Genomic DNA, 21,123 nt, shown 5'->3' with positions numbered 1-21,123 from the left:
AACCTTGAACTGCCTCATAAAATGACTTTATATTTTAGGACATGGGAAGAACAGAAGACAGAGCATGCTCTTTTAAGTCTGATAACATGATTTCAAGCCCAGCCCCCCCAGCCTTTCTTATCAATCAAGGACTCAAATCTGAAGGCAATTATTTCTTTTGGTGGACTTGGAATCTCCGTTTGTCTACACTGTCCTCTTCACAGTGGAGTCTTTTTATTTCAGACCTACAGATTGTTTTTATATTTGTTGTCACAGTGTGACAATTTTTTTGTACAGTCGGTTTTAAGGTTTCCTCTGCCAGTAGAGCCAGTAGGTAACAGCTGTTGATGTAACTGTAGCTGCAGTTTTTGTGCAGGACTGAGAAACACAGTGCATTATTTATTGCGGAATCATTGCTGCTAAATAACTACTGTCTGTTTATTTAACACAACAGTTGAATGCCTGAAGTTGCAGTGGCTTTACTATATGTGAATGCATCTGTTTCTCCTCACGAATTGTTTTACTGCTGCATTTTTGTTTGTTTTTAAAATTAAACTGCAGTGTTTCCTGGAATGTAAATTTAGCTTTGCTTAACAGTAAAATAAATGAGCCATCTTGAACACTTAAGTTCATGATAATGTAATTTCTTATTGAACATTGGCAAATAGAGTAGCTCAGAGATTGATAAGCACATTATGTTTGGGAAAGCATGTGATGCAGAAGTTGTGAATACCTGACATTTTGGGGATCCCTACATTAGACACCAGTAAGTTAAAATACCCAAATAATTTATTTTTATCTATTGCATATTACTGGATATATGTATAGTAATATACTTGCCTAATTTTACATTGTGCTTTAATTCAGTTAAAATTAAACCATACAAGTCCAGTCAACATGAAAGGTCTTGCTTTTGTTTGTTTTAATTACATTTCTTTTATTAAAAAGAATACTTCATTGGGAAACAATTTACCTTTCATTTGGGTGCTGTGTATGTTTTAACATTCATTTGGAATCAGTGGAAAATTATAATATGTCTTTGTAATGAGCCATTAGGAACTTCAAATGAAAGAAATGAGAACTTAGAGGATTGTTTTAAAGGATTACTATAGGTATTACCTCTTTACCAGAGATAGTAAATATTGCAGTTTGATTATGGATCTCTTTGGGCATCATAAACACACTTTGGTGTTGGTAACAGTGTTTTAAGATTTGTGTTCACTTTTAAAGACTATTTGTTTAGTGCATCTTCTAAACTATAAATCTTAACTGGTATATTTTGAAATGGTCATGTAAATTTTTGGCTTAAATATCATGAAAATAGTCATAACTTAATTTTTTTTCCCTGACATTCACTGTAAAACATTCAGGGGTCCTACCATTTCCCTTCAGGAATTCTTGTAGTTTATTGTTATTTAACAGTATTAAGTGAATTTTTGTATATTTCATTTTAACTTTATTTGTGAATAGTGATTGTGGCATGTTTGGGGTTGTTTTAATATTTCATGTACTGAAATTCTAATTTTTTAAAAAAAATTTTCTGGAAGAAACAGATTCATGTGTAATGGTGAATATTGGACCACTACTGCTTTTCACATTTGTAAATTGGTTTTATGTTAAACCCTGTAGCCTAACAAACTGCTGTTATTTCTAACTGACAGATATGTATTAATATTGTACTTTGAAGGTTATAAATATTATGTGGAAATTCTTCCATTTTGTTTTGAAATTTATAATAACAAAATCTCCATGTTGCTAAATTGTGGTTTTCTTGAGTCACAGTTCTTTCTTGGGGAAGAAGGCTGTGCAGAATGGAATCATTTTCTTGTTATGGGTCTCATTCTTAAGATAATGAAGTTTCATTGTGCCAGTAGAATATCAGATTTATATTTGTGATGGCCATTTGTTCAGTAATCTCTGCTGTGATTTTATAGGATAGCACTCTTTAATTATAAAGTATCAGGTTATTTATCATATATACATTAGGATATGTATATATAACATATTGTTGTGTTGCAAATTTGACATACGTTTATCCATAAGTTTGATTCTTGCATATGAAAGTAAAAAAATATATTCAGTAGATATAAAAATTCTGCTTCCTAGGAAATCCCAGGGATGCTTCTTTATCTTATTAAGGAATTTAGTACACAAACAAGGGGTTCTTGACACTTGTAAGCACCATTCAGGTCCTGAAAATTTTGTAGTAAAGAAAATTTAAATTCAGATATTTTGATCCTTGAACACTTAGGATTCATCTCAAACTGACAAGGTTTCTAAGTCATAGTGGTAACACACATTGTGTCATTCTAGATGTTCAGAAGTGCCTGCATTCTGTTTAGTGCTTTAGCAGCTTAGGACTGAAGACTACTTGTTAATATGTTATGATGGTCTGTCTTTTAGACAATGTAAGTCACATGGTTTTAAAAATTTTACATTGAAATGTAATCCGTTTGAAATTATTTTTAATGTGAGTGGTTTTATTTTTTAAATATTCTAATATAGTCTCTTACATTGGTTCCCTTCTTTTTGATTGATGAGTTCATCCTTATCAGAATGTTAAGTGGGAACTGAAGCCAGGCTGCTGAAAAATTTGCATACATTTGTGTGCACCAAACTTGAAATCTTCAGAGCATTCAGTGTATTGCTTAAGACTCAAGAAAAGGCAGTATTTTTTCCCCTTGTTCAGTTGCAAAACTGGAACTTATTTTCTAATATCAAGCTCAGATTCTGGATTTAGAGATTTCCTCAATTATCATAAGTCCTAGCTGAACTTAATCACTTCCACCAGTGATCCAGAGAAGACCACAGAAGTCACCAATTTTCTGTTAGAAGATTAAAACAAGAGGAAAGTGACCAAAGTGACTGAATACCACTTAAGATCAGAGCCTGTAAACTAAACCTCTGTTGAGCAGAATGAATGTGCATGTGGTAAGAGTGAGACAGCAAGAGAGGAAAACAGACTGAACTAGAGTAGGAATCACGGAGACTGCTTCTGCTGCTTTCTTTCACCTGAGCCCTTACTGCTATAGTGATGCAGAGGTACCTGGGCTAGAGATCGTAAAGCTGAGCATGATGAAGTAGCTGATGCTGCTGGTTAAGATGAAGCACTTGTTTTGGACGTGGGAAAGCTCAGCATCTGCCAAGGTCTTGTGTGTTTACTTACAAAAGGATGGCTCCACTGGGCTCTGGTTCAGATATGGAATATCATTGAATATAGACTTGGGACTTATGCAACAGACTCTCTCTGGATTCTCTTGAGCCCTTCCGAGAACAGTGCAGTGAAAACACTGCTGTAAAAGCTTTAGCCATTTTCCAGCTGTATTGGCAATAGTTCTACATTCTCACATCCAAAATAGGTCATAGGTATCATCGTCATGTTATTTTCTCTCTCAAGAATGGGTGAGGCTGAAGTGATTGGTTAATGAAAGGGTGATGTGGTGCAGTTTAGGGACATAAAACTCACATTGAAAATCACCAAAAGATGGCTTTGGGGGCCCAGTCCTGCCATTGTGCTCCTCACAGAATTCTAGCTTATCACCCTTTCATGAAGTCCCTTCCAGTCTTTTAAATTTAGCATTTAGATTCTATTGCTACTAGTTTATCACTATCTTATATGATGATGAACCATAGGCTTTGTTCTCGATGGGGGTAAATCTAACTATACTGATCTTCAAGTTCCTCAAATGATTTCTCTTGTCTGACCTCCTCAAAGCATCTTTTTTTCTCTACCTGGAACACTCTTCTCTCCCTTTTCTCTTTGCTACCCTTACTCATTCTTCAGGTCTCAATTATTATTTCTTCTAGAAAGCCTTTCCTAACACGCCCTCCTGCCCCCAATCCATGCTTCCCACATGCTAACTATCATTAGACAAGTTAGGTGCCCTGCTATCTAACTGCCTACTTTTCCTAAAGCATCTTGGAAATTAACGCTTTTAACAGCACATAGCCACACTTTTGTTTGCCCTTGCTACACCATAACCTCTGTGAAGGAAAAGACTTTCCTGTTCACCTCTGTATCAACAGTGCTTGGTACATTTAATTTAATACTTGATTTAATTAAAACATACATACATGAAGCCCTCATCCTTGTCTCACTCATCTCTGAATGAATCAAAGACAAATTCAGCAGTCAAAGGTGATAGAAAAGAACCTTTTTCTTCCTAGCAGGCTAAAATATGTGACTCTTCAGAAACTTAAGAACTAACATAAAATCAAGAGGTTCTCAACATACACCCCAGCTGGGGGTTGAATGGGTAGGATGGGACTGGGAATAAAGTCAATACTTGAAAAATCTAGGTAGGGCCAGTTGTACAATGACTAAGAATCTGCTCTCTCAGAAAACAATAATAGTAGCAAGCATGTTTTTTAATGTTTATGTGTGAAGATGTATAGACTTGCTAGTTTAAATTCTTTTGAGGTACTATAGATTATGATCATTGCCTCTAGTATCAAAATCCTGGGTTTGAAATCTGGCTAGCTCCATGACATTGAGCAAATTATTTAGCCTCCCTAGGTCCCAATTTCCTCATCTGTAAAATAGGATATAGTAATACTTTCCTCATAGAGTTTTTGGGAGGACTGAATAAGTAATCCATTTAATATCCTTAGAACAGTGACTGGCATGTAATAGGGGCTTATAAATTGTTGCTATTATTAACTGAAATTGTATCACTTATTGATGAAATCATAAATAAAAATATTACTTAGAGGCCTGACTCATCTTGGAGTGGGTAAGCAGACGTAGTGTATTCTGTGCTGTCTTCCAGGCAGCACCATACAGTCTTAGATAACATCACAGAAGGGAGTATGGGCATGTATTAGAGATACCTATGTATATTTAAGCATAAAAGGGCATTTTACAAAACTAATGTCGTTGAATTCTGACGTACAGGTCTGTTACCTAGAGCTAACAGTAGCAAACAGGGACCAGGTTTCCTTCTTCCATTTCTGAAATGGTACCTGGTTTGTAGTTGGTTCTCAAATGTTTCTTCAATAAATTGTTTTCTACTACTACCTGCAAGTTTGGTATACCATATGGTGCTGTGAATTATCTGTGATCTTTTGGCTCCTTAGCTGTGATACTGAAGGTGTTTCAGGGCCTCCATTAGTCCAGTTTCTCCCTGACCTTCCCCTCCTTACCATCCAGTCAGACACACAGCAGTCTCTATCAAATACAAGAGGGAGATAGCATTGCATTCACCCAGGAAGACCAGGTCAACTGGAGGTGACACCAGGAGGAACAATAACTGTCATCAGCAAGCCTAGCAGATTACATTACCCTGTATCAAAACAAATGGCTTAAAGAATAAATGATAATTTGTTTTTTTCCTTTTTCCTCACGACCCCTGTCTCATTATAGAGATTTAAAAGATCAAGGGAACGCTTTTCAAACCTCCTGTTTTCTTCACCCTAAGTCATCCTCATTTAATTATATTTGTTTCCTTAAATATCTGCATTTAAAGTAGATTTTATCCACACACCAGGTCTTGATGTTCCATGTCTGATGTGAGGCGACAAGACTTATTTTCCAGCTTATACCTGTACGGTGAAAAAGTAAATGGAAGTAAAGTCAATTCACTTTCCTTCTCAAGCCTTTATCACAAAGTATTTATTGAACAAAATATAACAGTAAAAATGATACATATATGAAAGTGAATGAAGATTGCAGTCATAAAAAAGATGTGTACAGAGAGACCAACATTCAGATTATAGTCCTATCAAACTTCAGCCAAAGCAGTTTAAACACTGACCAAGCAGGCATATTAAAAAAAATTATTTAATATGTTCTTGAAACCTTTCAACTAATACTTTCTTTAAAAAAACACACACACACACACAAAACAGTGGGGCAGAGTTATAAAAGTTGTGTACTTCAATACCTGCAGTTATTTATATGTAGTTACAGCTTTTTAATCCATCAAAAATTATGGTATTTTCCCATTTCTAATAAATGGTTCAAAAATATACATTCAATCACAGTATTTAGAGGAAGAAAAAACAAAAACCAGATATATAGTCATTTGAATATTTCCAGTCAGCATTTACATTAAAGATTATATTAGAATTTTTAAAAATGAGATTTTACATGTTAACTTTCTTAAGTTAATATGTAATCTGGATATGTTATCTGAGGAAACTTTTTTTTTTAATGCTCTATCTTGATCTGATTTTTCTATCTAAGATACAGTTTGGGGCCAGTAGTTACTCATAGCTGGGCATTGGGAAACAACTGGACTTAGCACCACTCCTTGTACCTTCAGTTGGCTGTGTGGCCTGAGGCAACTCCCAGTTTCGCCTGTGTACTTGTCCTCATCTGTAAGGAGATGGTGGGAAATATTCTGAGAGGCCTCTATCGCTAACATTTTGTGTTTGTTGAATATCGGATCCCTGGGCCAGTTCTTCTTAATGCAGAATTGTCCTGAGTCTATGAGGAGGTGACAGTATTATCTGTGGATTTGGGGACCATTTCCATTACTCTGTAGTCAGAGATGCATAATAAGAGTTTGGCTTTTTCCCCTCAATAAGGGCACACATCTTCACAGATGTCATTTCCAATTGGAAGTCTCAGAATTTACATGTATAACAGAATTTTAGACTTTTTTGAAAATTCAAGAAATGTGTTGTCACAAGCTTTACTTTTTAACCTTTCGTACACCTTGCCATTTAATATGGTATGCCAGTGGACCAGTTATTTACCTGCATTTCAAATTGGTTGTTATCACTTGTAGTTAAGATTATAATTAACCTAACATTGAATTTAAAGCACTGTGTACTTTCCATTGTGAGCTTGCTTTAGAACTTTCCTGCCTTATATATGGAATGGTGCCTGCTGATTTTTTGAAAGTATAGAAACCATGTCTGTTATCACTGCTCTAAAGTATACTTACACAAAAGAATTTACCCCAGTGTTCCAAATTTGCATAAACAGCTGGTTCAGTTCCACAAGGAGGTTCCTAAAGAAGTTTTCTTTTATCAGATTTCCTTCATCCCTACCACAAATTTAGTAATATATAAAGCAGATATCGTATACTGTCAGTTTCCATAAGCAAGGTTATACCCACAGCGAGGTACTGGCATTACAGAATTCTTGCTTGCTTGCTTGTATTCATCATCAGCCTTTGAGCCTCTCCCAAAGCATTAGATCTGTTCCAGGAGTTTAGAAAAACCCTAACTCATATCAGACAGTTTGATTCTCTGTGGAAAACGGGATACTAGGGCTACCTGAAATAAGAATGTGCTAACCTAGGAAATGTTTTAGGGGCATGTAAAGAGTGACTTGATGTAGCTTTTCCATCTCAGGTTTTTGTTGGGAGGAGTCTTAGAAGATACTATAAACAGCTAGGAGGCTAACCTTTCAAAAGTTCATTTTTTAAAAAATGCACTTCAGAACAGTTTCTTTCATGAATGTTTATTGTCTAAATATAGCTTAGTTTATTCTTATAAAAACATTACTTGGACATTACATTTATTGAATTTCTGTTCAAAAGAAGTTCTAAGGCAATTTGTATACAGTTGAAAGCACAAAAAGAAGAGTAATGTATGCTTTCATATTGCCTACTTGTGAAAAATAGTGAAATTCTACTAGAGAGCTGTTTGATACCAATTTTTGTCTTTCAAACATTTTCCCTTAATACTAAAAAATATATAAATCATTTACATAAAACTAAATGCAAAGAAAGGCACAGCCGGTTATAGTGTATATAAGCACAGTCAGCATATGCAGAATTAAAGGGAAGACAAGCTTCACATCCTTATTAGTTACATGAAATCCATTTTAAGAAAAGTTCTTCACTGTCAACAGTGTTCAACACTTAAGAGCTAAGAAGAAATTTTTAAAAAAACATTAAAATTCATTTAATGCAAAACAGATGTTCATATATACTTGAATATAAAAAAACAGTTTTTAAAATGCTAACATAAATCTAGACTATCCATGTTATGAAAAGTGCAAACCAAATAACAGAGGGTTTCACAATGTCCTTCTCATGACACAGGTAAACTAGCCCATGGGGATGATCTGTTAATGAGTCCTTAAGTGTGGCCAGACATCATCAGGATTTCTGAGAGTTCGAAGAAAGCAGTACTGGAGAAGCAGCTCTGTCCAGACTGGGGATTGGCACTGGCATGTGGCCGTTAAGCAGTGTTGGGAACTGTAGGGGACAAAATATTTTTAATTATTGCAAATCCATTGGGAAGAACAAGGGCTCTTTACATATTCTGTTCTATAGAATGAGTAATCAAAGGTGGTAGCAAGATCAAGATTACACAGAGCATAAAGTATAAGGTCTAGAAAATGCCCCAATATAATATGCATAGGCTACTAGAAAATATATGTACTTCACATATTGTTAAAGCATGTTTTAATACTATTAAGTATAAAACTACAAAGAATGTTTATTTGCTTCAAATGTTAAGAGAAAAATGAATTTTGAAAACCACAGCTGACAACTCTACATGTGAGTTGGTAGTTTCTAATATTGTGTTTTGAAATTTGCCGTCAGTTTTCCAGAGTATCACAAAGATGCTTTTGAGTGTTAAAATGAGAATGTTTTCATCTTAAATAATTTATAATACCAGCAATATTTTTATTTTGAAGCTGAGAAAGTATTCTTTCTAATTAAATGGATAAAGTTTTTACTCCTAAGTGACAAAACTCCGAGTAAATTTCTGCATTGTTGATAACTAAGTTCATAAGTAACAGCATTAAGGTACATGCTTTGGTAATGAATTTTAGTCTGAAACAAAGTCAGTTATATACTCCACTGAAAAGAATGATTAAATGCCTCCTTTTAGTACATGACTATTCACAACTAGATTTTCATTGTCTGTTGTGGTATGTTTAAAAAATATCTGGGGTGTCTTCTAGTTTTATTCATACTTAGTACAGATAAGTAAAATATTAAACTTTACTTAAACATTAAATATCAAATTTAGAAGATGTTAAAAGTATAATAAACATCTGTGGAACAAGTAAATGTATTTTTGCAGTTTTGAAGTTACTTCAGTAACTGTTGTGTGTCTAGGACCTTAGAGTTTAATAGGGTGTGTCATATCATTTATATCTAGAGCCTACAAAGTAAGTACTGTTATCCTGTTTTAAAGATGATGGAACAGTTCCAATAAGTTCTGATTGGCTAAAGGTCACAGTTAATAAGCAGTGAAGCCAAGTTTTAAACTCTAACTAAAAGGTACTACACTTTCTGTAACAAATGTCCAACTTAAATTTTTGGGGGGAGAAGTCTTTAATTATTGCTTCAATTTCATCATCATTGGCATATCAAGGTTTTTGTTTCTTTTCTGCCCCTATTTTTTCTAGAATTTTACCCATTTCAACTGAGTTACCAAATCTATTTGTATATAGCTTGTATTCTTTTATTATCTTTTAATATTGTCTGTAGGGCCCATGCTCCTAACCCCTATTCCTATTGACTTAAAACACTGACAGAAGAGCAAGTTTTGAATTTTCATGCTTTTAGTTTATTGGCATTGTCTCTCCTTTGGTTTTAATCCATCTTATTGGTGTTTACTAAAGAACCAGCTTCTGTTTTTATTAATCTTTTCCTGTTTTTAAAATATATTGATTTCAGCCCTCTATTTCTATATTCAGTTGTCAGAGTTTCTTGTGGTTAGCCTGGCTTTACTGGCATGCGTCTTAGTCATCATTACTGGCTCTTTCCCTACCACAGTCTTTTTTTAAAACACAACATTCCCAACCTTTTGTCCTCAGCCTTCCTTTCTTGTATATTATGCCCTGCACCCAATTATTTCCTGTCAGTTAGTTATCCCCCACCAGTACTTCTTCCCCACAAAGCCTGCTCTTTCTGGGCTCATCTAAACATATTGAATCAGGGCTCTGCCACTTCCTAGCATGTGATCTCGGGTATATTGAGCAAACTCTTTGGGCCTTAGTTTCCTCATTTTTAAGACAGAAATATTGAAAGTATTAAACGAGAAGCCATGAAAAATGCTTATTAGAACAATGACATACAATAGCCCTCACCTCAATAGATGTTAACTTTTATTAGTAGCATTTCCAGTCTTTTAATCCCTAGTAATGAATCTTTGCTTCTTTCTAAATTTGACTACTACTTAGTCCTCAAATCCAATTAAGTCTTCACTGAAATGTCTTCTAAATCTATCTCTATTTCCACTTGTCTAATCTAAATGATGGTTCCTCAGGATTTGAAGTAGTGTAATAATTTTCTCATATCTTTCCACCCCTGTCTCTTCAGTTCTCATCTTTTAAAAATAGAGGTCTCATTATGTCATCTCCAGCTTAAAAATACTCCTGTGGTTCTCACTACCCACAGATTATAAAGTGGAAACTCTCAAGTGTGCTATATAAGGTATCTAAACTGCTTTTCCAATCTGATCTCCTGTTACCGAGATTATGTACTTTCATATCAGAATCATGTAGATCTATGACTCTAGAATGTGCTTTACTGCCTGTTTACCAAAATCCTGCCCCTTTTTCTCAATTCAGCTCAGGTACTTCTCCCTTGAAGCCTGTGCTCACTCTCCAGTTGGAAAGAACTACTTCTGTTCGTTCCTACAGCGTTTTGTTTACACATCTATTATTCACATACTGTACATCCCCTACAATTCTTACCTCAGAGCATCACAAATATTTGCTGAAATTAAAAACTATGGAAAGCATTTTCAATTGAAAATTTAATTGACTCCGCCTTGTTTGAAAATATGTCTATACAAACTAGGTGTATTGCAAATTTGTTCAAAATCTGTTTCAAAAGTTGTGGTGAAACAGACATCCTCATAGACAAGCTCAAAATGCCAAGTTGTCCAGTTGAAATGGAAATTTCACTTTACTTGGTAAATAAAAGTTCTATATGTTTAGCACAAATATCTTTTCCACCCTCTCTGTATTAAAACATCTCAATTATAAAACATACTTCTTCCAGAAAGGCTGATGTCTTCCCCGCCCCCCCTCACCTTCCGTTAAATTCTTCAATATCTGCTATAACCTGCTATAATCATGTCAGGGGATCTTGTCTACCAAAACCCCCTAGCACTGTCAACTATCACCCTAAGGATTCTGATCTCCTTTTCTCTTCTGTTCATCAGAACAAGAAACTTAACATCATTTAAAATTTATTGTAGGCCAAGTCTGTTTTCTCTTCCTCTAACACATATGTGAAAGAAGTTTGTTGCTATTTTGAAAGAATTAGTGTAAAAGGGGCACTGTTAATAGTAATCTGAATTTCAAAAACCCATCACTGGTAATGTCTAGTTTTAAAAATCAGTTATTCTTCTTCTTACCATGTTTTGTTGTTTTCCAATTTGAAAATTACTACTTTCAACTTTACCCACATGTTCATAGGAAGAGCAGTAATATTTTAAAATGTAAAAACTTTTTTCCTTAGTCTGATGGATTCAACCACCAAAAGAGGGCTCCTGGCCATCTTAACCTGGCACCAATTCACACAGGGTTTTATTTTTTCCCCAGGGTTGTATTTTGAATGGTTCCAGGAGAAAGCACAGGTCCACGTGGTGAAATTAAAATTCAGATTCTGAGCAAATAGCCTTTAAAGGCCGCAATCTCCTATGCAGATTTCTAAATGTAAATTAGGAATAACTGGTCTGCAGTGGTTCTCAAAGTATGGTTCCTGACCAGCAGCAGCAACATCACCTGAGAACTTGAAAAAAACACCATCATCAGGCCCCAGCCCAGAAGCACCACGTCAGAAACTGGTGAGATGGGGCCCAGCAACTTGTATTTTAACACATCCTCAAGGTGGATTCTGTTTCATACTAACTTTGAGAAGCACCGGTGCCAGGTGGGGGTGGGGGTGGGGGTGGGGGTAGGGGTACACACGCCCCAACCTACAGAGATCATGATGATGTTCAGAATCACTGTGGATATGGAGAATTGTTACTGCTGGGAATATTCCTCACCTGTGATGGGCTGGAAGCTGTTAGTATCTAAGGCAAAGAACTCCCTACCAATAGTTCTCAGTGGCTTAGCTGAGAGCTCGCCAAGCCCTGCATCATCAGGTGGCAAAATTCCCAGTAAGGGGTAATTATTCACAAACATCTTCTGAATTCCTATATCCCTACTATGCACCAGACCCTGTGTTATATTCTGGGGTTAGAGTAGTAATGCCATCCCTTCCCTCCTGGAGCTTACTGTAGCCATACAACTTTCCTGCTGTATTCAGGAGCTCCAGTACCAGAACACTGCTGCCCCAATCTTGAGACTTTAAGGAAATGAAGCATTTCAGCTTCCCACAAGAAGATTAGTAGTCCTAATCTAAAACAAAACTGTAGTTTTTGTTTCCCTGCCCGAGTTGTTAAAATGGTTAGGAATCAACATATTGGTTATCCATGACCACGATTTAGTTTCTTGTGATGAGAACAAGAGCCAGGAAAGAGAAAGAAACCTAATTATTTCAGGAATACAGTCACATCATAATAGCCTACCCCAACTCCACTAGGAAACGAGACGCAAGACAGCAGTCAAAACATCCTTAACTCTACCTTTCTTCCAAACAAGACGTTAAATCCCAGCATATAAAGCTCTGGCACCAAGTAGGTACTCAGCAGATATTAACCTTGATAGGCAAAATGTCCACTCAGAAAAGCATGGCGACTTTTTTTTTTTTTTAACACTTAAACATTCCTTAGACATCTCTATAGATTCTTGGGAATCTCTTCATTTATTTAGTCAACAATGACTGCATCATTTAGTGTGCCAAGCAATGTGCAAGACAATGAGGGATGCCTCAGTGAACATGATGCAGTTCTAGTTTCTTGAGGGCCCAACAGTCTAGTGGGGGAGATTACCAGATGAAGAGGCAATCATAGTACAAAGTGGTAAATGCTAGGAGCAAAAGAACTACGACTAGCTTGGGATAAGCCACACTGGGGGGGCGTAGGATTCAGGATGGAAGAGACTAGGCTAGAGTTAGGTTAGTAAAAAGGGACCAGATGATGATGGGTCTTGGCTAAGGAGTTTATACTTTAACTAGCACTTTTCATTCCTGTCCCTAGGATCCTTTCTACCTATACTCACATACACAAATGAGTAACAACTTGGTCTTTGAGTAACAATCTTTGGATCTCAAAAAGGAAATACCGACTTCCACATGATAGGAAATGATGCTACACAAGATTCTGGTGTATGAATGAATAATTAATGTGATCACCTAGTACAGAGAGTTCTATAAGATTAAAGGAGCTAAACTGTAGTTATTTTTTAAACCAACTGCCCTGTAGGTTCCTTTTTCTCTAGGAGCACTTGATTATGATTATGTAGATAACTTTTCTATCATAAAATGGATAAATTGTTCACTATTTTTATTTTTTATTTCAATTGGTAATCTGACAATATTTTAAAGTCTTACGAACTTTTATAAAAAATTTTTTGAGACTTTTTCCTTTTCCTCAATACATTGACAGCTTTCATAGTCAATGAAAGTATCTAAAACTCTTCAAGAACTAATTTCATTTGCAGGATTCCTGATATGAGTACGCCATTTTTGCCTTAATGAAGATTTCTGCCTTCACAGGGTCTTCAAACCTCATTAATGTGAACTTTCTTTGGAAACGATGTTTTAACCAAACATAGGGCAGAACTGACGGTTACCTTTGCAGTATTTATAGAGAAAAATATCCCTTAGAAGTTCCATATTTAAAATGTTCATTTCCAAATGCTCACCTGGAACAGCGTATTTGGTCCTTGCAGTCTGGCAGGACTTAGTGGAGCAACTGGACTAAGGCTGCTCCAGAAATGTATGCTGGATAGCAGTGGACTCGGGGTCAAAAGCAGTCCATTTGGTGTCTGGGGGAAAAAAGCAAATAAATAGTTCTTGATATAGGTATTGCCTGACTCCAGCCATGACCAACAATGTAGCAAAAAGGTTATGTGTGATGGAGATGGACCTTCAAGCCTCACCATCTTAGGAAAATCTGTTAACTTCATTTCTGCAAAGCTGTAGCCAGTTTAATTTTCCTAAATTCTAATTTTTCCAGCAATTTTTTCAAAGAGAGAGGTACTGAGAAGTTACCTTCCTTAAACACTCTAGTGGAAAACTCAGGTTTGTAGCAATTTAGGTCTGGATATTTCTTCAACCTGCTCCCTTCTCTGCTATACCTCTGTATTAGTCAGCCAAAGGGGTGCTGATGCAAAATACCAGAAATCCGTTGGCTTTACAAAAGCCAACAGATTTCTCGTATTTTATTTATTTGGGGTAGGAGCTTACAGTTACCAGGCCATAAAGCATAAGTTACTTCCTTCACCAAAGTCTATTTCCACTTGTTGGAGCAAGATGGCTGCCAACGTCTGTGAGGGTTCAGGCTTCCTGGGTTTCTCTGGGCTCAGCTCCTCTGTTTTCTCCACAAGGTCAGCTATAGACTCTAAGCCTCTCTAGACTTTGCCTCTCTCCACAAGGTCAGGTGAATGGCCCTGCCTCTCTCCCTGGGGTTTTTGCCGTGTCTAAGGAGCCATCTCTATTCCTCTGTGTTCTTCTCCTGGCTAGGTCCTGTCTTTCTGGGACTTGCTTTCTTTCCTCTGTGTGCTTACTTCCTGGGGCTCTAGCATAAGACTTCAGCATCAAACTCCAACATCAGAAACCCTTGCATCAAAAGCTCCAACTTGTCCTTTGCCATGCCTTTTATCTGTGAGTCCCCACCGGGTGGGGACTCAACACCTTAATGACGTGGCCCAATCAAAGCCCTAATCATAACTCAATCATGCCCAGCAACAGATCAGATTACAAACATTATCCAACATCTGTTTTTGGAATTCATAACTATATCAAACTGCTACAACCTCCCAGATTAAATAAGAGGATTTAGTGTACACGTATGGCTTTATTCTTATCTATATTTTCTCTTTTCTACAGTGACTATCCATTATCTGGAATATGAGCATACACATGCATATACATACTTTCTATGACCTCCCAACCTTCACTTTCTCTAAAATCAACTAGCTCTTTAAATATATATCAGAGCTGCTGTTAAAATGCCCCAGAGCAAGGGGTACTTGAGCTTGAATTTAAATTAAAAAAAAAATTCTTGTGGGGACGTGTTGGTGTAGGTGAGATATATTTATTACAAATACACAATATAGTGTGGACTTAGTAAGGGGTCTGTGGTTTTCACCTGACTGGCAAAAGGGTTCGTGGAACAAAAAATGTTAAGAACCTCTAGAGTGCCTTCTTCAGAAGCTCAGCTGAGGTTCCCAGATTTCACTCATGGGATTGAAGAGAATTCATCTCCCTGGCAATAGTTTGGGAGAAAAAAATCCTTTCTTATCAGATTGAAAAGCCAACATTCTGGATTCCCCAGGAGAATACCAAAGATTGCACTTGCATGCATACACACAGCAGGAGCCCTGGCCTGGAAGCCAGCTAAAGGGCCGAAGAAATAACCTGCCCCAGCTGGTGAATCTGCATGGCTTTTATTCTCGGTGGAGGCAAGCTCCCTGGCCCGCGTGATTCTGCACCTTTGGTGACTGAAAGGAGCCCCTCAGTGGTGGTGTGATGTCAATAAGGTGCTTTGTGTAACCACAGCAAAGGCGCCAGCCTTTCACATTCCATCACGCTGGATGCTAAAGTGTTATTTTTTCCCAGAATTGGCCTTAGCAGCTGCATTAATTATCCTGAGCATTTCGCTTAAACCTAAATTGAAAGGTCTGCTCTGTTCACCAGAATGGAGACAAACATCCAAAGGTTCTCAAACTGTGAGTCTGCTGAAAGGTAAACTACACGAAATTATCTGAGTCTCTGGTTGCATGGCATCTCCTACATAATGATGACCTATGAAGTTACTAGGATAAATACATGTTTTGAATAGGCTTCACATTTGTTCTAGGCCAAGGCATTAATTCCTCAAATGTGTCCGGCCATGTGGCATAACAAGACTTAACCACTAAGCATAGGCTCTGCCAGGATTCCAAATTTGGGATGATTACCTACTAGCTAGATTACCTCGGGCAAATTACCTAATCTCAGTTTCTAATCTGTAAAATGGGAAGAACAAATATGCCTCCATTATAGGGTCGTCAGGAAGATTAAATAAAGTGATCTATGTAGAGCTCTTAATACAGTGCCTGGCACACAGCAAATGCTCAGCAAATGTTAGATATATTTTAACTGTGCTATGTGCTTAATAAATATGTTTAAATGTAATAAATTAAAATTCTGCTGGACATACTAATCTCAAATGTGTAGAGAAAAGTACCTATACTCTGAAACTCAGTCCAGTCAGTCCTTTAAGGCTTCTCAGTTTGAGGCTCAAGTTCACAAACTCAAGTGATCTGAAGGCTAATATTTGCATGTTACCCTGGAGCCAGGTTTCAACCACAATATGCCATATTAACATTTAATAACCGGTGTGTTCCCAGCCTCCTAGGTTACCCATCAGTGGAGGTCTCAAAGCTCTAAAGAGACAATGGGTCTCCTAAACCATGAAAACACAGCTATCTTTCCCTCATCCACAGGCACAAATATATACCCATTCCTTTTAATCCTCTGAGCAATATATAAGGTGTAGAATTTATACTTTTATAATCTAAAATTTGTACCCATGCCTGGTTTGAGATGTTTGCACATTTTGTTTCTAAGGAAGACAGGATGTACTTAGTATACAGTAGCCTTCTGTTTCTCATGTTCAGTATGTTTGAAATGTCTTCTATAATATATGCAAATAAATATTGTGAAATGATTTCATTCACTCCTCTCCCTCCCCATCTCTGTTCTTCCTGAAGATCCTGTGGCTTTTTAAGGAAAGTTCCTATAAAGCCTGGCCTGGGGTGTCTCCTCTACAGCCTCTCACCGCAGACCCCTGGAGTCAGGCAGGGTGGGGTGGCCTCAGGTGCTAAGATTAAAGAAGCTACAGGCAAAATATGACCTTCCTCTTCCTTCACCAAAGAAGGTCTCAGCTGGAAGTCTCGGCCAATGGGCCCTTCTGAATGGCAGACAAGGAGCTCCTGGTTCCTTCAACCACCAGGGAAGGAGATGCCCAAGGGCCCAAGGGCTGGGCTTTCGTTTTCCAGGGGAAGTACCTTCCTACCAGGATCTCACTTGGATCTTCCTTCTGGCTTATTTCTTCCCCTTATTACTGAGTCTCCTAAAAAGCTTGCACAGTTGAGCTAAACCAAGTGAGCTGGTGTAGCCCAAACATGCTTCTGTGCTCTTGTTCCTGCCTCTCTCAATCGTGCCCTCCGACCTCCTCCTCTCTTCCTCTCCATTTCTTCCTGCTTCCCTCTGAGTATCAAAATGCCACTTCCTCAAAGGAGACTTTTCTGATCCCCACTCAACCAGAAGGGATTTCTCTTTTTTTTCTGAATCCTCATAATACTTTATAAGTACTTTTTTTCTTAATATTTAACATGTTCTGCCTCCTGCTATGGTAATTTGCTTATTTTTCTTAAGCTTCCTTCTGCACCTTTAAGGAATCTTGCCACTTTTTTTTTTTAACAATGGCTTTTTTCCCTCCCCGCCTTCCATGCTGTTTTGCTGTCTGTGTCCATTTTGTGATCTTCTGTATCTGTTTCTTTTTGTCTTCTCCTATCGTTTTTCTCCTCCCAGGGACCTCTGATGTGCAAGAAGGCTTCCTGTCGCTTGCACCACCTCAATTCCTGGTTTCTGTTGCGTCTTGCCTTGACTCTCCCCTGTGTCTCTCTTTTGTTGCATCATCATCTTGCTGCATTGCTCACCTCGTGGGCACTGGCTCCTTTACCAGGAGGCCCTGGGGATCAAACCTTCCATATGGTAGATGGAAGCCCAATCACTTGAGCCACATCTTCTTCCCTAATCTTGCCATCTTTATTCCTCCTGTAGCATTCAGCTCATAAATACTTGATGAGCTGAAGTGAACTACAACTCTAGGTCGTACCATAATTAGCACCTAATGGACACCTACATTTAATACTTGAACTCATCACTTCTTTTCACATCTAGTTTTTCTGCGGACTCCTTCATTTCTGTCTGTAGTACAACGGTGCATCTATTCTCTCAACAAATAGTGAATGCATTATATGTATTAGGGGCCTGAGACACGAAGATAAAACAAGATGATTCCTATGCCCACAGTTGGTCTGCAGCTCAGCATGAAGTGCCGGTCACCAAGATGCAAAATACCTTCCACCTTACCACAACTTCTGGCAAGGACCCGTGGACTCTTCCTTGAAATGACGCCTCTTTAAACCCTCATTTCCAGTCCAGCTGTACCCACCCTATCACCTCACCTACGGCATTCTATAATAGCCACCTAAACCCATCCACTGGCCTCTGGTCTCTCCCACTCTGTTCTGCACACTGCCACCAAATCAATCACCTAAAGACTCTGTGGTCAGTCAAACTTCTTTCATTTCAGAAAAATAAGTACACCCTCCTTAGCTACATTCTGGCCTCATACATCCCCTAATTTCCTACTTCCCTTGATGTGTCCTGAGCTTATCTAACATAAAGAGAACCAAAGAACTCCAACCTAGCAGGCTTTGACATGCATTTCAGAACTTCCCTGATGACTCAACTCACAGCTCCTCAGAACAGACCCTCTGAACAAGTGATCTCATCATTTCTGTGGTTTTAACCACCACTTACATGTTGACAACTCCCATACTTTATCTGCAATCCCATTAGCTCCAGTAGCAGCTGGACGTGTCCACCTGAATGTCCTACAGGGCTCTTCAAACTCAGCATGGCCCCATCTGAGCTTGTAACCTTTTCCCTAAGAGCTTATTCTACCTCCCATACTCCTCATACTCATCTTTTGGCTTGACCCCCTAACTCCCAATTAATTACCAAGTCCTGTTGATGGTAATCCCTAAATCACTCTCAGATCCATCCCCTTTTGATTCCATCCCTCTCTCACGGACTTAGATCCTTAGTGTCTTTCGCCTGGAATATTACAATAGTCTAACTGGTTCCAGCCTTACCCCTTCCCAATTCATGCCATCAGGGTGATTTCTGAAACCCAGTCCTGACCATGTCACTCATGCCCCTTCAACGCTGCCTACTGCCTCATCTCCCACTACTTCCTTTACCTTTGAAATGTATCCTCCAGCCTTACTGAACTTCCGTATTTCCCTTAATAATACAAAAGATACTTCACATCTCTATGCTCAAACTGCTCCCTCCACCTACCATGCCCTTTTCACCCTGTGACCAGATAAAGTCTTACTGATTTTTTAACACCCTGCCCAAGTGAAATCACCCCCTCCATGAAGCCCTCTCAACATTGTGCCCCATTCCCAGCACAGTTAATACCTTCTTCCTTAGTACTACTTTTGTACCTCAGTATTACTTGTGTGTTGCATCTGTTACGAGATTAATTTAAGGTAAATGATGAGCCCTATCATAACTTAAGGGATTATCTTATGCTTGTAGCTCCAGCACCAAGCCCAGCAGCTTATACATGGTAAGTGCTCATCTCATGTTTGGTGAGGTGAACTAAATGACCACCGCTCCACCCCAACCCACCCCCTGCCTCAAGCTCCTACAGTACCTGTTCCCGCTGCATATTTGAGTCTTCTATATACTGTCTTGTGTGTGCATGTGCCTTGTCATGGCCAGTTCCCAAGGTTATAAAGACAGGGACTTATATTTCTGTTTTCCTTTCCATGTCTTACAAATAATTAATGTTCAATAATTATTTGTGGATGGATTCCAATGGGAATTTTTTTTTCATTTGATTTCTGCCTCTAGCAAGTGTTAATCTCCCATCCAGACAAGTCTAAATTTCTCAACCAGCTTTCAGGGTCCTCTGTAAGTACACACTGTCCTAAATTCTATATTATCCTATATTATTTACCTGCTGGACAGCAAGTTTTATGTTCATGAGAGCAGTACTTTATCTGTCTTACTCAAGTCTGTATCTCCAAATGCCTACCAAGTACCTTGCAGTAAGTATGCACTATCTCCTAAATGAATTAATTAAAAATGGTAGATAGTCATTACTTGAATGACTAAAAAGATATGGATAAGCTGCTCAACAAAAGAAATAGCTGCTGATTACTTGGTTTGGTAAATGAGATACTGGTACTCATTCAGGCCTTCAGTACAATTAGGATATCCATTCAGCAGGTTGTACTAACAAACATCTCTAAATCTTAATTTCCCAACATAATGCCAACAGAACACAATACAATACCACCTCTGGGTTTAAAAAAAAAATCTTCAAATAAAAGGTGACCAAATCTTTGGAAACTCCTGGAGTTGTCTGAATACAAATGAAAACAAATGGTTTTAAGGAGAAGAGGAGAAGAACCCTACATAAATTGTGTAGTGCTGAATGTCCTGATCTGAAAGAAAGGGGAACAAAATGGAGAAATCCATATGGCCCAGGCCAGAGGAGGGGTTGCAAATGGTAGGAGGGGGAAAAACGTGGAACAAGGGCAGAAACAGATGAGGGGGCAGAACCATGAAGGACCAACAGAAAAGGCCAGGAAGAAGGAAGAGGAGATGGACCCCAGGATGGGGAGAAGGGGCTACTGCAGTTTGTTTATCCCAGGCAACCCAGAGTTTGGGGAACAAAGAACCTCCAGCTGGAGTGTCAACAAAATCTCATGAAATTCTACCAGTGGATTATTCTGCTACAAAGAGCCCCTTAAAGGACATTCTCTCCCCTGTAGTGATGGTCAGTGTGGAGAGAGCTGCATGCTGAACTGGGAAGAATTATAGTGGGAGGAAAATTGGGTTACTCTTAGAAGGAGGAAAAACCCCTAACTTTTTCCCTTTGGTGATTATGGAAAAAGAGACGATAAGGTGAGAAATCACCCCAGAGCTGGGATAGGATGCAATATACCCCCTTTGCTTCCCACCACACGTTATCTATTCCATTCCAAATTCCCACTCTATGTTATTGGCTTAAAGGTGTTACATCAACCAGTAAATGAAAGAAGGAGGTTATAGCATTTCATTTCTCAACCAAGCTGTCTCCACTCAATTAGTGCCAGTCCAAGACCACTGCTAGTAAAACATCTTGAGGCATGCACACTCACACCGATGGTGAGTTTGTGACCCACATGGCACATATCTGAGGTTAGCATCCTAAACATCACCTGTGAGATGAGCAGAGGTCTTGGCGTAAATAAACGGAATGCAATGTGCCAGCCTCAGATTCTGAATTCACTTCATGTTGTTAAGAGGTAGGAGCAAGAGACTGAACAGAAGG

General features: G+C 38.2%; 2 protein-coding genes across 6 annotated transcripts in view; one reads left to right on the top strand and one right to left on the bottom strand.

Moving 5' to 3' along the window:
• The window catches only part of CDK17 (cyclin dependent kinase 17), a 97,687-nt gene extending 95,948 nt beyond the window's left edge, over window positions 1–1,739 (top strand). For all 4 annotated transcript variants that reach the window (XM_004464131.4, XM_058308569.1, XM_012527422.3 and 1 more), the window contains one exon: window positions 39–1,739. In XM_004464131.4, the coding sequence (XP_004464188.1) occupies window positions 39–76 (38 nt within the window). In that variant the 3' untranslated portion in view covers window positions 77–1,739. The remainder of the gene's footprint in view (window positions 1–38) is intronic.
• Window positions 1,740–5,570: 3,831 nt separating this feature from the next.
• Window positions 5,571–21,123, bottom strand: part of ELK3 (ETS transcription factor ELK3) — a 77,996-nt gene continuing 62,443 nt past the window's right edge. The window contains exons 4-5 of one of the 2 annotated variants that reach the window (XM_004464127.5): window positions 13,658–13,780; window positions 5,571–8,132 (exon numbers count right to left, since the gene is read on the bottom strand). In XM_004464127.5, coding sequence (XP_004464184.2) covers window positions 8,034–8,132; window positions 13,658–13,780 — 222 coding nt within the window. In that variant the 3' untranslated portion in view covers window positions 5,571–8,033. The remainder of the gene's footprint in view (window positions 8,133–13,657; window positions 13,781–21,123) is intronic. The other variant, XM_004464129.5, reaches the window with a different exon arrangement.

Source organism: Dasypus novemcinctus, chromosome 12 (assembly GCF_030445035.2).
Source record: "Dasypus novemcinctus isolate mDasNov1 chromosome 12, mDasNov1.1.hap2, whole genome shotgun sequence".
Classification (NCBI taxonomy): Eukaryota; Metazoa; Chordata; class Mammalia; order Cingulata; family Dasypodidae; genus Dasypus; species Dasypus novemcinctus.
The sequence above is the reverse complement of the archived record's forward strand: the minus strand, read 5'-3'. Positions and strand labels throughout refer to the sequence as shown.